Source organism: Macrotis lagotis, chromosome 8, assembly GCF_037893015.1.
Source record: "Macrotis lagotis isolate mMagLag1 chromosome 8, bilby.v1.9.chrom.fasta, whole genome shotgun sequence".
Lineage (NCBI taxonomy): Eukaryota > Metazoa > Chordata > Mammalia > Peramelemorphia > Peramelidae > Macrotis > Macrotis lagotis.
In genome coordinates, this window is record NC_133665.1 from 81,416,394 (window position 1) to 81,434,468 (window position 18,075).

At 35.4% G+C, this 18,075-nt stretch overlaps 1 protein-coding gene across 7 annotated transcripts in view; it reads right to left on the bottom strand.

Moving 5' to 3' along the window:
• The window catches only part of FREM1 (FRAS1 related extracellular matrix 1), a 182,530-nt gene that overhangs the window by 109,221 nt on the left and 55,234 nt on the right, over window positions 1–18,075 (bottom strand). For 6 of the 7 annotated variants that reach the window (XM_074197539.1, XM_074197535.1, XM_074197534.1 and 3 more), the window contains 4 exons: window positions 13,058–13,254; window positions 11,385–11,475; window positions 7,426–7,593; window positions 79–287 (listed from right to left, as the gene is read on the bottom strand). In XM_074197539.1, the coding sequence (XP_074053640.1) occupies window positions 79–287; window positions 7,426–7,593; window positions 11,385–11,475; window positions 13,058–13,254 (665 nt within the window). Of the gene's footprint in view, window positions 1–78; window positions 288–4,076; window positions 4,243–7,425; window positions 7,594–11,384; window positions 11,476–13,057; window positions 13,255–18,075 lie in introns of those variants that run through there. The other variant, XR_012470856.1, reaches the window with a different exon arrangement.

The window sequence follows — 18,075 nt, forward strand, 5'->3', positions numbered from 1 at the left end:
GAAGTCCATGGACCTTCAAATAAATATCCCCTGTCCTTGTTTAAGCATATACTGAGAAGACAATGAAACTTTTCTAACCTAACTTTTAATGCATGGAGGTCTCTCCATGAAAACTCATCTCCATGGTTAAGAGGAAAACCATCCAGTTCCACCATTCCATGCAGTGGCAGTCTCTTGAGGGATAGTCTGAGTTCATCCTGCTTCGTATCCATGTCTGAAATCAGAATGTGCTCTGTAGTGATGAAACAGTGACCTCCCTCATTTACTTGCAAGGAGTTGGTGAATACCTAGATAAAAGGAAGCATTCAAAGTTTCTTTGTGATTAAAAACATCCTAGGAGACCAACCTCTAATAAACAATAAATCCCATCAAATCATAATATACTCAACTTCTCCTTGTCCCTAAGGATCTTTCCTTGGTCTCTCCTCTTCTCTTCCTATACTCTCTCATACTTGCCTAAGGAGGTCCTATGCCTCCAACCATCATTTTTTATTCTGAAAACACCTAAATCTTTATCTCCAAGCAGGTCTAACTCTTGTCTTCTCTTAAAGATCTACACTGGCCTTTGGAACATCTTCCATTCAAGCTCAATGAGTCCAAAACCAAGTTTATTATTTTTCTCCTTAAACCTGATTCCCCTTCTGACTACATTATTTCTTTAGTAATCAGGTCATTCACTCATTCTCCCCTGTTTCAAATCTTGGCATTATTTTTGAGTCTTTCTTTTCCCCTCATTTTTATAACCATTCAATTACTGTATTCTATTGGTTCCACAATGTGCAACAATTCCTGTATCAATTTTTTCCTCCTATATGGCATTTGAGTATCATTTTAAAGAAAGTATGGGAATTCAATAGGTGAAATTGAAGAAGCAAAAAATTCCAAGGGAGGAAATAAGGGGAACATAGACTTGGAGTTAAGGTATATTTAGAGGTAAAGAGAATTTTGCTTTTACTGGAGCATAAAATGAATATCAGAGAGAAATATGAGATAATACTGAGGGACTTAAATACTAAGCAAAAGAGTTTGAAATGAACTTAATAGGCAAGAGGGAAATATTTTTTTCAGTTTATGAGTTATGTAACTATTTATATATCTAAGATATGTTATTCTGACAGTGGTTTAAAAGGTATATATTGGAGACAGCGGAGAATGGCGGTAGAAAGTACTGTTATGTTTTAAAAAATAATTTAGTTGGGTGTAAATGAGATTCAATTTTAAGTCAGCAGCTTAAGATCATTGAAAGAGCTATACAATATCACAGACACTATAGTGTTTTCCTCTTATCCAATTCTGAACCAAACTTATTGTCCTCCCTTGTCTACTTGATACACACACACACACACACACACACAGTTGAACCAACTCAATGGACTAACCATTCAACTGTGTTAAAACATTTTTCAGATGTACCTGTGATTTTCTTGGCAAAGATACTAAAGTGGTTTGCCAATTCTTCTCAAACTCATTTTATAGATGAGGAAACTGAGGCAGTTAAGTGACTTATCCAAGGTCACACAGCTAATAAGTGTCTGAGATCAGATTTAAATTTAGTAATTCAGACTTCAGATCTGGCACTCTACCATCTGCACCATCGAGCTGTACAATTGCACATCGCATTTTAAACAATGGGAATTTATCATTCACTTGTTTTTGTTTCTCTGTGTTACCTGACTGCACTCTTTTGAGTGGGTAGTGACTCTCTTTTAAGAGACTCTCTGTTCTTAGGCTTGATGAAACCAGCACAATATCATCTACCATAAGTATTGACTGGAATACCCCACCATCAGTAAGGACTCCCTTCCTTTGTAATCTCTGTGCTAGACATTATTCATAAAGCTGTTAGGTGACAAGAATGATGGACCTGAAATCAGGAAGACCTAAGTTCAAATTCATCCCCAACATTTACTAGTTGTGTTACTCTGAGCAAATCACTTAACCTTTATATGCCTCAGTTTCCTCAACTGTAAAATGATGATAATAATTGCACCTATCTCCCAGAATTGTGAGGATCAAATGAGATAATATTTGTCAATAATTCTGTAAACCTTAAAGGTTATATAAGTGCCAGTGATGACCAAGAGCATGAAGGTGATGATGGTAATAATAGCAACCTCTTTGGTCAGCTTGACTGACTTTTTTACATCTTTTGATTTTGATAATTAGAGGACCTCCAAAAAAAAGAGTTCTCCCTTATCACATCAATCAAGCAATTCTATATGATCTTAATATAGATTATATATTATGATCTATATTATATATAGACCCCTTGTTGAAGGAGAACTTCAACAACATCTTGTATTCCCTGTACCTTTCGGTCCATTATATATCTACAAATATGCTCTGGATTAAAGAGTAGTTTTTCGTCCTTTTTTGTAATTTTATTGGTGCATTAGAATTCTTAGTGAGAAAACTCCTCTTGTCAATGCATGTCAATAATTATTCTGCAACTTACAGTATTAGAGAATTGCCTAGGCTTGAGCAAAGGACTTCCATTCCTTTCTTATATTTTCATCAGATATGGTGGAGTGATTTGTCCAGGGTCACACAACTACTAAGGGTGTCAGCATTCACTGTGAAATCTAGTAGCCTAGCCTTTAGTCCCTGGACAGTTCCCCCAAATGTTGACATTCTTAAGCAAATCCAGAAGGCATTCAGTTCATAGGTTCTCCTCAAAGAGTGATATCCATTTAAAATGTATTTGTAAAGCCAAAAAAGTCATGGAAGTACTTTTTAAAAGCACAACTTGGTGGCGCAGTAGAAAGAGAACCAGTCCTAGAATCAGGCGAACTAATTTTCCTGAGTTCAAATCTGGCTTCAGACACTTACCAACTATATGATCCTATATTAATCCTGTTTGGCTCAGTTTCCTTATCTGTCAAATGAGCTGGAGAAGGAAATGGAAAACCATTCCAGTATCTCTGCCAAGAAAACCCCATGATGAAATGATCATGAGCATGAGCTCACAAAAAGTGGAACACGACCAAAAATGACTCAAAATAACATTGTTTAAAACATTTTTTTTCATGGCAGTTAAAGTTTAGAATAAAAAATAACCTGTTAAGAGCATGAAGATAAACCAAATGGACATTTCAGAATCCTTTCTATTAAAATAAAATAACTACAGTGGGAAGAAAGTATAGAAGAGGAAGAGCTATTCTTGGAGTTCAGAAGACTTGGGTTCAAGGTCCACCCCTGACACTGGCTGGTTAAGTGACCCTGGATTAAAAAAAAACCTCCCAGGACTCTCAGACCCTCCCTACGTGGCAGATGGGAGGAGAGGGCCATCCTTATCAGCAGCTCCCTATACAAATAAAATCTCATCTATTTCAGAAAAAAAAAGACTGACCTGCTATACATATTTTATTATACTTTCAATAAGACTTAAATAAATCCTGGTGGTTAAAAATGAACCTGAAAACAGCGTTTTTCTATTTGACATATGACAAACATACAATAGCACACTGCTTTGAGCATAATAGCAGTTAAATAAAAGTATGCTGAATTGAGTTGAATGGCATAATAAAGCAATAGGGGAACTATGCATCATAAATATTTATAATAATGTCCTTCACATTTGTAACTTGAAATTAATACATTTCTAAAAAACTGTTTCCAAATGTGAAGTACAATTAAGTTGCTAACGACTAAAAGTAATCATCAGCCAAATTCTTCCCCCATAAAGGGGGGAGGAAGTTGGCTAGCAGAAACAGAGTTCTTTCTCATACACAAATGTACCATGTGTTTGAACAGAACCCTGGCTTCTGTAACCTTAAAATATTTTGCTATCACTTCATAAATTTAGGTTTTATGATTCAATCTTTTTTTAAAAATGGAACTTACAGTTTAGGTACACTGTCACCAAATATTATATCATGGCCCTATTTATCAAAATTTTATAATAAAAATTAAAGCTCTCTATTAGAATAGTAATTGAAATATTAAAGCACTGATATTTTCAGAGATTACACTACAGAGCATTTTTCCAAAAAATAAAACTGTATGATTCTATCAAAAGATTCAATGAATCTCAGAGTTAAAAGAGACCTCTAGAGGGAGTCAGGTTTAATCTTTACCTCAGCAGCAGATAGAGTAAGTGCTGTGCTTAGATTCAGGAAGATCTGAGTTCAAATCCAGCTTCAAATACATACTAGTTTCTTGATTCTGTCACTTAATCTGTCTCTTCCTCAGTTTTCTCAACTACAAAATGGAGATAATAATAGCATCTTCCTCCCAAAGTGGCTGTGAGGATCAATTAAGATAATAGTTGAGAAGCAATTTGCACAGAAGGTGCTTTATAAATTCTTAATTCCTTCTTCACTTCATTATTATTTTTTCCATTCACTTGTTCTCCACACTATCTTGAATTTGATAAACATTTCATCTTTCCTGCACCAATCCCTTTTTTCAAGAGTTTGGCCAGATATTTGGAACTTGAAGTCAATTTTGAGTCAAAAGTTCTCAGAGTTTCAATGTAGGTTTTTCAATTTAGGAAATCATTCTTGTGACTATCTTTTTCAAACTTATTAAGCTAATTTGCTTCTGAGTGCCTTATTCAACAATCTTTTTCTTCATTCCCACAGAACTGATTAATAATGTTAATTTGTATCTAATGTCCCAAAATATCTATAAGGAAGGACATTCAAGTGTTATTACCACCTTACATATGAGGGGACTCAGACTATAAAAAATTAAATGATTTCCCTGGCAAATGAATGGGAACTAAAATAAAGGACTTCTGATTCTGTTCTCAGTGCTCTTTCCCCCTTAATACATTGTAGAACTATTTATCAGTATGATATCTCTGAAAGTACTCCTGTCTATTTTAGTTCAGTTCAAAAGAAAGCATTTTCCCATTTCATCTACTGAGTTTCCCAATTTTGATCACAAATTATTGGTTTTCCTGAGCAATACTTTAACATTTTCCTGTTCAACTTAAAAACTTTCCTAAATGATGAGTCTACTTAAAAGATTGACATCCCTTACTGGATCAGATATATTCTCAACAAAATTTTTAATTTAATATCTTTGAACAGGTTAAAACTGGTTTTTACCACAGAAGACATGGACTTTAAAACAGGATTAGAAGACAAAAATAAAAGAGGTCCTCCCCTTTCATTTTACAAATGTGGAAACTGAGGTTCTAAAAAGTAAAATCACTTTCTTACAGCCACATTAATTAGTCAGTGACAAAGCTTAAATTCAAACCTAGAACCTCTAAGTTTGAATTTAGTGCTCCTTCCATTATATTATAGTGCTTCCATGATTAGCCTCTTTCCCAGCTACACAAAGAAGCAGAGGAGACTATTCCTTTTGTTTGTCTACCTTTTAATGCTTCAAATGTCTTTGTATTTACTGAATAGGGCAAAGGATTCCCACAATGGTGAGACTAATGATGTATTATATACAGGAGGGAGGGATGAAAAAAATGTGACATATATCAATCTCCTTAATTTCCAGTAACACACAAGTAATGGAATACTATTGTGTAATGAGGGGATAAAATAGTCCAGAGACATGGATTTTTGGAAAGAACTGTATGAACTGATACAGGGAAAAGTAAGCAAAATCAGAAGAACAATTTGTATGATTTGTTTATTATGTACAATTTGTATAATATCAATATTATAAAAATGAAAAATTTTGAAAGACTTAAAACTCTAATCAGTTAAATGATCAACCCTGATTCTCAGGAATAAAAAAGAAAAATGATGCTGGGGTGGGCATGGGGAGGGGAAGGGGACAAATTCACAAGGACAGAAACAGAAGCAGAATCAGAGAGATAGAGAGACAAATACATAAAGAGACAGAGAGAGAAGATGAATTAAGGTGCAAAATAAAAATTTATTTTTGGATGTGACCAATGCGGAAATGTTTTGCTTATCTCTCTTTCTCCCACCCCTTCTCTCTCCCTCTCTCTTTCTTTCTTCCTCCCCCTTTCTCCCTGCCCCCCTGTCTCTGTGTGTCTGTGTGTGTGTGTGTGTGTGTCTGTCTGTCTGTCTGTCTCTCTCTCTCTCTTTCTCTCTCTCTCACACACACACACACACACACACACCTCACTCCTGCCTCTCTCTCCTCTTTAGTATGTGACAGGAGTTGGAAAGGGGAAAATTTTGTTGATAATTGAAAAATTTTAATTTAAAAAATCTGTCTCATAACTATAGAAGCAGTACAGGTGGCAAGTCATATTTTAATGATGGACCACAGTTTCTTAAGGCTTATCTAAACATTGAGTGATAAAGAAAGGAGGAATGATAAATCCATTTTTAGCTCCTTTTGGAAAATTATAAAGCCTATCTAGATTATATGGTAGCATTGCTGGCCTGCAGTGAAAGCAAATTAGCACTTTTTGGTTGCTAGGAAACCCATAATTTAATCTCCTTCCACTGTTCGACATGTGAGACACAAGGAAGCAGGAGAAAATAAAATTAAAGAGGTATTGATGAAATTTGAAAATAACTCCACATTTGGGAACTAGAAAGATTCACTTTCTAGATAATAGAACTATAGATACTTGAGATATAAAAATATCTCTACATTCTAGTAAATGGCATCTATAGAATGTTGTTTCAAAAAAAATCCAAGGAAAAGTCATTTTCTTCAATTCAATCCAATGAGTTTCTACACCGTTATATATAAGATATAGAAAGAAGAATAATGTGACACATCTTGCTCTTAGATTGTTTAATAGGAGAAAATATTTTAGAGGAAGGGGAAGCATTAGTTCTGGAGTCAGAGAGTTTAGGTTCAAATCCTATTTCTGATGCTTGAGACCTTTGTAACCCTGAACAAATCACTAAATTTCACTGGGTTTCAGTTTCCACATCTATAAATGAAATTAGACTGCCTCACTTCTTAAGTCCCTTCTAGTTCTCTGGTCGGGGAAAATTGGGGCTTTGCCCCAATGTTCTTAAATTTAAGGGAACCTGGCAACACATTACATTCCTCTGGCAGGATGGAAACAATTGAGCTTAACACCAAATTTCCAAGAATGGGGGAGCTGTCCACAGGGCTCACGTTCTGGAGTCTTTTTCTCTCATGAGGCTTAGTTTTCCAGGTTCTCTCCTATGCCCCCTTTGAACGAATTTGTCTTTAAAAGTTTATCCAGAGGTGGCTAGGTGGTGCAGTAGATAGAGCACTGGCCCTGGAGTCAGAAGTACCTGAGTTCAAATCTGGCCTCAGACACTTAATGATTACCTAGCTGTGTGGCCTTGGGCCCCATTGCCTTGCAAAAACCTAAAAAAAAGTTTATCCGGAAGCATGTTACATGCAACGTGGATACCCAATGGTTTATTATAGTTCTGAGGGAGAGTGAGAATAATAAAAAGGAAAAGGCCAAATAAAAAATTTAAAGAAATTTGAGACCTTAAACTAATTCTTCCTGCCCTTCCTTCTCTTCCTCCTTCTATTCCACTCCATACCTACCTCAGGAGCCTGATTGTCCACAGGAAGAATAGTAATGTTAAAGCAAATTCCATGTAAAGTGCTGCCATGTTGGTTACTGATGGAGAAAACAAACTGAACATGCTGGAGGTGGGGTCCTATGTCTTGTATGGGTGGCATGTAGGCCACTTTCATATGGTTTACAGCATGCTGAAAAGACAAAGAGAAAGAGAAGTTTGTAATGACCAAGGGCTTGCAACAGAGTTTTTTTGTAGCAGTTGATACCAATTAACCTAAAGAGGCTTTTTCAACTATAAACTTTAAATTTCTTCTGAGATGATCTCTTAGGATAAAATCATCTTTTTTTCCACAAATTAGGAAAATACAAAAATAGAAATAATTTGTATAAGAGATAGTAGTACTTTAAAATACTAAAAAATAGTAATGCTTCTCTCATTTGAAAGTTACAGTGCATCTTGTACTGCTCTCATTCTTATGTGGTTATTTTTGTCTCATTACCTATTTATAGATAAGCAATTAGTGGAGCCTAGAATTGACTAGGAGGAGGAAAGTAGGGAGGATCTCACTTGGGAAATTGTGCAGCATTTTCAATGGCCCCAAGCTGGGTCCTGCAGTGAAATCCTATCTTTTTTTTTAACATCAAAATTTTCCTGGTAATGCTGCATTATCATTTTTATGAAGCACCCAAGATCTCAGAAGAATCACAAGTGAATTGAAGTACCAAAAATTAATAAACACAAAGCATGTAAAGCTAGAATGCAGAGTGTTAACAACCGTGATTCTTATATAAGAAATGGCAGGAAAGTAAATTAAAGATAGTTTAATATCTAGGTAGCATAGTAGATAGATTGCTTACCTAGGAAGCAGAAGGGCCTGAATTTGAAATGTACCACAGAAAGTATTTATGTGACCCTGAACAAGTTGCTGAATCTCTCAGCTTCAGTTTCCTCATCTGTAAGATGTGACTATTAATGACACTTACCACCTGGGTTTGTAAAATAAGACAATATTTTAAAACACTTTACAAACTTTAAAGCATTATACACACACACACACACACACACACACACACACACACACACACACAAAATAGGTCTTATGATAATGACAATGGTGATGGTGAAGATGATGCTGTGACCATAAAAGTAGTTAAGCAGATATTTTAGCTGGAACTAGCTAAACCAGATGGAAAACATAAGTATCATATGTAATCTTAAAAGACATAGGGAGGAGCCGCTAGATGGCATAGTGGATAAAGCACTGGCCTTGGAGTCAGGAGTACCTGGGTTCAAATCCGGTCTCAGACACTTAATAATTACCTAGCTGTGTGGCCTTGGGCAAGCCACTTAAAACCCCATTTGCTGTGCAAAAAAAAAAGACATAGAAGAAGGTACCCAATGAGTTGAAGAGACTCTCTAAGGAGGATTTATGGAAGACATGGACAAAAGTTATGCAGAATTAAGAAGGCAAAGGTAGTACACAATTGGAAATTTGAATTCCTTAAAATATTAGAGTAAGTTTTAATAATACCTTCTACTAGTTCCTTGAAGGCACAGACTGGGTCTTATTTAATATTTATGTTAGGCCTTCTCAGTATCTAGTTCAATAAACACACAACAAACCTTGGCTCATTTGATTTGAAATGCCTGTGATGGACAAAATGCTTTGCCTTAAGTTTTTCCTCATTCCCTTGATAACTTGATGACTCCCCCTCTCTACTTGATACCAACCTCCAACTCAGACTTCATTTAGAACTTTATTTTATATTTCTTTAAGGTACTTATATTGTATATGTAAATATTTATCTTTATGTCTTATCTCCTAATAGAATATAAGCTACATGAATGTAGAAGTCTTGCCTAAACTTTATCTGACTTCTACCTAGTACATGTGCTCTGTCCATCAGAGAAGCTTCATAAATATCTGATCCATTGACTAAGAGCCACACAGAAGACAGAGAAGTGTGAAAGAAAGTTAAATATGTGTTCTTATATATTTTTTGTCCTTATACACCTTTTCAACTTATATCGAGCAATGAGGTGTAAGGGGTTTTATCAAATGTAGGACTCCCATTGAAGAAAGTTCAAAATAAAGAGGGATATTTCCAAAAGTAATGGTAAATTGCCAAAGATCCTGGTAAATGTTTACCAATCAACTTTCCAGAGTAAAAGTGCATTCAGAATATCTTTTTTTTTGGTTTTTGCAAGGCAAATGGGGTTAAGAGGCGTGCCCAAGGCCACACAGCTAGGTAATTATTAAGTGTCTGAGACCGGATTTGAACCCAGGTACTCCTGACTCCAGGGCTGTTGCTTTATACACTGCACCACCTAGCCGCCCCCAGAATATACTTTTAAGTTTAATCTGTTTTATTTGTATTTTTCTCTAACTCATTCTTAAGTCTAGACAATCAATAAAACAATAAATTAAGCTCTGGTTTGTAGTATTATCTGATTTCTGAGATGTAAATGATCACATTGAAAATTCATTAGTAGACTCTTCTCTGTAAGGTGCCTCCCACACCACCCCCACCTCCACATTTCCCCTTTTTTCCAGACACTACAGTCTCAGTAACCAGATATCCATTGGCTCTCATTAAGACCTTCCCACAGTGATTATAGAGCCAGATTCAGATTTTAGAGAAACCTCAACTGTGCTCAAAACCCCAACAAATGTAGAAAGATTTATTCAGGGCTTCTTAATAATAGAAGAGTTTCTGGGACTTCATGGGAAAAACAGTCATGGGGGGGGAGATACAGTAATTTTACTTATGCTTGTGGATCATGAAAGATCACATTCTCTAGGTTTGTGTAGTGTTCTTCTCAAGACCTACTTCAAAGCTAAATTACAGTATGGATAAGACCCTGATTTATCAAATGTTATTTCAATAAAGTATAACTGTAACAGGTCCAATCAAGGGAAAACACAAATGAGTACTGGAGGACAGAAGTAAATGGGCCATATTGAATAGCCCTTTTTTTACAGTTATATTCATTCCAAGTATTATAAATCAACTACAAAGGACCTATGAAGGAAGATGCTTACTACCTCCAGAAAAAGAAACAATGAAGAGAAATATATACATAGTATGGTTTTACAGATATATGGATATATGCATACATGTATTATTTCCAATTTGGTCAAGTTTACACAGACAGTAGTAATTCAACAAATATGTACTGAGCTTCCACTATGCACAAAACTCTGGAGAAGGTTGCCCATAGAGATATAAAGATGAAGATGCCATAGTCTTTGCCATCAAGAAGTTAGTATTTATTATTATCATTAATAAGAATAATTGATATTAATTCAGTGATCTAAAATTTTGTAAAATGCTTTAGATACATTTTCTTATTTGGGTCTCAAAACAGTCCTGAGGAATAGATGTAATAGACATTATTATTATAAATTCAAAGTTGAGGAAACTCAGATTAGATAAGTTGTGTCCATAGTCACCCAGCTAGTAAGTTCCAGAGAAAGGACATTATGCATGAGTTTAGCACTTTACAATTCATAAAGGCTCTCACTTTTATTATCTCACTTATTTCTTATAAACAATAGTCTTTTGTAATGTAAATTTACATATTTCAAAGGATCTTTGAAACCTCACTAAGTAATGGACCTCACTAACGTTATGCATTACTAAATATTCTACTGACACACTAAATTTCATAGACATTTGTTCCAAATGATTAAATCTGCATCCATGGAGAAAAGTTTTATCCATTGCTACATTGTAGCTATACTGGAACTTTCCTATCCTGAGTACCATTTCTTCCACATACCCATTTTAGCACATACATCTTCTATTTCTCATGGGTAATAGGGAGGGTAGAAGGAGTAAGCAAAGAGTTAGGAGAGGAAAAAAATTACCAAGGTTATTTGACAACCAGTCCAACTTTAGTCCCCATACCTGGTACCCCCCACCCCAATATCATGATGTCTTTTGTACCTATACTTGATATTTACACACAACATCACACCTGAGTGAATGATCTCAGTCCCGGAGCAGCCGGATCCTTGACTAGCTTCAATATGCTATCCACCATGAACAATTTCCCAGCATCAGAGTGGCTAAGGAGAAAAATTAGTGCCAATTAGTACATTTTCCATCAAATCTTGGATCTCATTTTCAAAATTCAAATTTCACAGACCAGGAAAAGAACATACTTCCCAATTGTCATTGTTTGCCAAGACAACCAAATGGCATTGTTGGCGTGCTTACTCCCAAGGCAATTTCATCATTACTGGTCCAAATGTAGTTTAGAAAATGAATGTAATACTTCATCTTTTGACATGAGCAAAGAAGTTATTGCCATCCCCAAAACTATTAGATTTGTCTTATGCCACTTTGTCTAGCATACACAAGCATAATGTGCTTCTGGAGAACTTCTCTGGCCTATGTGCCAATGGATGGTCTTTGCACACAAATGATGATTCCACGACTGACACAAGAAGTGGTGTATCTGAGTTCGCACCACATAACTCCTGAGTCAAAGTTCATGTCAATAACTTTGCTCTTTGAACATTCCTTGTATTGTCCTTCCTTCATACCTTACCCCAGGTATATATTCCCCTCCTTCCATCATCTTTGCCTGCTGACTTCCCATTCATTTTATATAGTCCATTTCAAATGCTGCCTTTCCAATGATTCCCTCTTGTTTGTAATGAACCCCCTAAATAATAATAATAATTCAATCTCTAAGAGTACCACTTTACACGCATTATCTCCTTTGATCACCTGTCACTTTGGCATCTTTAATGCTTAGCATGTAATGCTATACAATATAGTTACTAGTGTATATAATTTATCCCCCTAGTAGACTCTAAGCACCAAGAGGGAGGGTCCATGGTTTTTAAGGCAGTCATGTGGTACAGTAGATAAAACACTGGGTCTGAAATCAAGGGATCCTGAATTCCAATCTGACCTTTTTAAAAATCAGTTATATGACCATTTACTAGCTATGTGACCTTAGGCAAGTCACTTCACCTCTGTCTGTCTCCATTTTCTCAATGGGGACAATAAAAATAGGGTTTTGTGAGGTTCAAATGAGAATATTTGTGAAGTGCCTAACAGATAGTAGACTCTTAATAATGCTTGTTCCTTTCCCATCTAGAATTTATACCTCTGCCTCTACTATTGTTATTCTTGAACTCTACGGACTTTGTCCATGGGATTTTCTTGGCAAATATATTGAAGTAGTATGCCATTTCCCCAGTATATCCCCAATCTTACAGGTGAGAAACTGAGACAAATAGTGGTTAAATGATTTTCCCAGAATCCACATAGCTACTGTCTGAGGTCAGATTTAAACTCAGATCTATCTGACTTCAGGTCAAGTTTTCTATCCATTTTACCACCTAGTTGCCCCTGTATCAACTATAGTAATTCTGAATACAAAAAGCATTTACTAAAGAGCTGTCATTTGTTTATTTCTCAGTCAAATCCAGAACTTGTATTTTTATGGTGAGCATAAGATTTTAGAACTCTCCATCCCTAGAGCAAAGTACTTGAGGGAAGAAATATTTTATCTATTCTTTTTTATTCCTAGTGCCTCGGACTCTGCCTAGCATGGAATAGGTTTAGAAAAATGCTTGCTGAATGAAGGTTAATAGCAGGACCTTCTTATCTTACCTCCACTTACAGTCAACATACCCATAACTGAAGGAGAAAAATGGAGGTCTTGTTATTGTGTAGAGAAGCTCCCTGTCATGAGATTCTGTATCCACAAAATGTAGATGCTTCTTAGTGAGATGAACCACCTCTGTTTCCTTGACAACCAAATGCCGACTCACTCCAGGAACCTCTTTTGGGAGCTCATCATCCACTGGGGTGATGTGTATCACCACTATCTGGAATGCAAAATGGAGAACTGGTTGAATTGAAAGATACCTGCATATTTAATGTCACAACTCATTTACATATATGATCTTAGAAAATTACCTGAAGGTCAGAGAGGTTAAATGATTTGCCTTTGATCATGTGCTAATAATAATAAGCATGGGGCAGGACTTGGGGGGTGTAGGGGTGGAGGAAAGTGTTAAACTTAATTCCAAAATCTTGCCCAATATAGCCTCTGTCTATGACATTAGCTAAATCTTTTCCAAAATAATTGCTGCATGTAATAAACTTCTTCTGAAAAAAAGAATCTAAGTTAAATAAATAATATTTCCTTCTACTACTTGATATTATTACTAAAGAATTCATTTAACATAAATGCAAATATGTGGTCATTAGAGTTATCATTAAGGGCAACTAGGTAGTACAAGGGATAGAGTGCCAGGCTTGGAGTCAGGAAGACCATCTTCCTGAGTTCAAATATGGCCTCAAACACTTATTAGCTGTGCAACCTGGAGTAAATCACTTAACCTTGTTTGATTCAGTTTTCTCATTCAGCAATAAAATGAACTGAATAAGGGAATATCCAACTACTCCAAGTATCTTTGCCAAGAAAATTCCAAATGGGGTCACAAAGAATTGGACATGACTAAAAACAACTGAATAAAAAGTTTGATAAAAAAGGCAATGATAAATATATTTCTAGCATCTTCTACCAAATTTTATTTCCTATTTTTATTTATGCAGTATTGAAATAGCTGCATACATCCACTATCCATTTTAATCTTTGTAATCCATTTTATTTATTCTTTTTTATTCATTCTACATTTTATTACCTGAACAAGCCACCAACTGTTCCCAAATCTCATTCTGCTCTCTCCCACCTCTGGGCAGCAGCAAACCATCTCTTATATCCAGAATTTGCTCCCTGTTACTTAATCTTCATTTACTCAAATTATTTTCTTTAAGACTCAGCTCAGTTGCTATATGACATGGAGCTTGTTCTGATGCCTTCTGCTGAAATAAGTCTTTCCCTTCTTAAACTTTTCATAAGCACTTTGTCAAGTCAACAAGCCCTTATTAAATGTATAGTACATTCCTGCTACTATGATGAGTGTACTTTGTCCAGATCCTTACTTTGGCACAATACCACTGGACCTCACACATGCTTATTTGTGTTCTATAATGCCTTCACTTCTTAGTTTGCTAAGGGGTTGGAACTGAGTTACTGTTCATCTTTGGACCCCTAGCACCTAGCATAAAGTATTGTTTAAAGTAAATAATTAATAAATCTTTGTAGCATGAAATTGAAGGTAATTAAACATCAACATAATGGCAAATGGTAAAACCTACACTTTTTATATTTTCCCAGGAAAAGTACAGAGAAATCATCAATGACATGTTGTACATTCAGCATCATAATATAGCATTATGAAAATTTTCTGATGTCTTAGGTAGTCCTAATCTTTTCCTAGCTCATCTCATTCTAGAGAGGTAAATTTCTTTCCCCAAAAGGTCATGCCCTTGCGGTCAGGGGAGCCTGACTTCCATTCTTGATCCCTAAAACCAGTTATATTTCCAATATATAATCCTGTTGGGTTAAAAAAAACCTTTTCACAGAAAAATTCTGTTGAAATTATTTTATTACTGAGACAAATTTTGTGGACTTTTATCCCTATTTTGACAGATTAGGAATTAGGTTAACCCTTTTGTAGATGCCAATTTTGACCTTGTTTCCTGTTGCAAAGTTTAGAATATACTAAATGAAAGAGGTAGGAAGTTGTTACCATAACAATTTTTTTAACCTTCAAACCCCACTTCTCTTTGCAATTACATTGGGACATATACCCAGTTTATGTTCTGATCATACTTAGATAAGCTTACTTACTTCCTGCCTCCATCACAACCCTTTTAAAGAAGAACCCTATCTTTTTTGTGTGTCTTTCTTGAAACATCAAGTTCTGTAGATGAGACCTTGGCCTTGAGTCAATCCTGAGGTGACTCTGTTTGTACTCTCCAATTACAAAGTCTGACTTCAAATAGAAAAGCTGAGTTGCAGAAGGTCAAGAAAGTCAACTGAAAAAACTTATCATATTGTTCAATGATTAGCATAATGGATAGAGAACCAAACTCAGAATCAGGAAGATTGGACTCAATTATAAGCCCTAATAAATATACTCTCATAGTATCATTGGGAACCATTGGGAAGTATAGTTTTCCCCCCAGACAAGAGAATAATTATGAGAGACAAGCTAAGTATGTCCTTTTTCCCCTTCTCTCTTAAGTCCTATTTTTACTATCTTCTATTGCTAATGGTGGTTCATCAGTCTGATTCTTTTTTTTAAAAAAATTAATTTATTACCTTCCTACACAAGCATGTCATTACTTGATATCAGAGTGTTCATTGATGTACAGCTCTCAGGATTTTTTTTTCCTGGAGAGTTTTTTTGTATTTCACAGACCATCATTTCAGGATCCTGCAGTTCTAGAGTGAGAGGTTAACGATCTCTCTATGAGAAATCAAATCATGGTTTAGTTTCATGAATGACTATATAAATCCCTAAACAGGACCCTAAAAAAACTTGAATTTAGGGCTCATTTAGATTTTTCTTGGACCAATAAGACAATGGAAACTCTGACTGATTATCTAGGGGCTAAGGCCAGAGACTAAACTCTAATTACTTTTTTTAAAAATCTGAATTTAGAGGGAACTCAGGAGGGCCTAGACCACTCATTCTTCACACTATTTGCATGACCATGGACTTAAGTCACTTAACTAAGTCTAAGTGCTCTAAGCAACTTTCTGAGACTATTTTGCAAAGAAACACTTGCTTTAGGAAGAAGTATTCTCCCTTGAGGTTCCTATACCAACAAATTCACAGGTCTGGACAAAATATGGGATGGGGGTGGGAATGGGTATGATATGGTATAGTGATGTGAGACCCTATAATTTCAGCAGGTCCATGATCGTATCCATGCACCTACCCTTTCCCAAGCGCAGATCACTGTCCGTTCATGCCTTCTCATTCTGGGAAGTTATTTTGTTTGTTTTATTTGTTTTTTTTCCCCCAATTACATGCAAAGGTAGTTGTCAACATTCATCCTTTTGCAAATTTATGGATTCCACCTTCCCTTTCTTCTCCTACCCATGGAAGCTAACAATCTGGTAAAAGTTGTATTTGTGCAATCATGTTTAACATATTTCCTTATTAGTCATGTTGTCAAAAAGGAATTAGAACTAAGGGGGGAAACCATGAGAAAGAAAGAAAAATCATAAAAGAATTTTTTAAAAGTGAACATGGTGTGCTTGGCTCTGCATTCAGACTTCATAGGTTTTTTTTTTTGAGGGGGTTGTGTTTTTTCTCTATGTGGATGTCATTTTTCCATAACAGGTCCCTCAGGGTTGTGTTTGCTTACTGAACTGTTGAGAGGAGCTGTGTCTATCATGGCAGATCCATCCCATAATGTTGGGCATTTATTTTCTGAGTCATTCCATAAATCTACCAGTGGATCTACCTAATACGCACAAGAGAGTTTCCTCCAATTCTTTTGATATTATATGGCTATACAATTATGATCTCTTTCTTATCCTACATGACCTGCCCACCTTCTTTTCTGACAGCTATTTCCTAGCTCATAACTGTACACCCAAGTCACCATAGCAAATATGTTATAGCTTATGAATCTATAAAATGCATCTTTCCAATGCCAATTTTGATTGATTGGAAATTGTAGGGTTTCACAATTATATATGGTATACTATGATATAATATACTCATATTTAAAAAAGAGAAAAAATTTAACAATGCAAAAATTTGTTTCATAAATTTGTTTTATTGGATATAGACTCTTTGGTCTCTAGGAACTCTGAAGAAGATTTTGATTTTCCAACCAGAACAAATGAGCTATGATAAACTTAGCTCATCTTTCTTCACCTTTTGTCCTCCTTGCTTCTTGCTTAATTTCCACAGATTCAGATACTAAATTTAATTATTCTGGGAGAAAATGACTTCTATCCAGACACAAACTATAGAAATATACTGGATTATTCATCATATACAATTTCAGTATAATCAGAACCACAAAGCATGGCTACTTTGGCCCATTAGTTAGGAATTATAAATGTTTGGTACGATTAACCTTTCATTGAAATGACATTTTCTGTTGAGAGATGAGCTTTGATCTTCATGTGTATATACATGTATAAAATATTACCTATTCCATTTGTAAAAGTGGAATGGGAATGGGGGGGGAGGAAGTCTTGAGTTTTCCATTTTAGAAAAAAGCTTATAATCTGTTTAAAAAGAAAAAATTCAGGTCTTCTAAAAGGGAACAGGACTGAAGACTATATCCACACCATTAATTCTATGTAAACGCCATGTAAGAATTAGTGATAATCCTGTAAAATCTTGTTAAGCCTGGTATCTCTTTCCATAAACATTTACTTTTCTTACTGTTCAGCTAACTGGGGACTCTTTCATAGATCTAAACCAGAACTCCTAAGTAAAATGTTAGCAAGATAAAGGAAAAATTGATATAATAAATAGAAGAAATAGATTGCTACCAGGCATCTAACTCTCAAATATTCCAAAAATAAAATCTAACTCTCAAATGTTCCAAATCATTGTAACTTACATTTTAAGCCACTTCCTCCTGTTTTTGGTTATCTGAAATATAACCCTCTTTTTTTAAAACTATCGGATCATAAATTCAGAATGGGAAAGGAATTTTAGAGGTCATTTGATCCAATCCCCTTAGTACCCAGAAAGAGGGAAATGGGAAAAAAAAATTAAGTGATCTAACCAAGGTCAAAGAGGAAGTAAAGGGCAGACTTG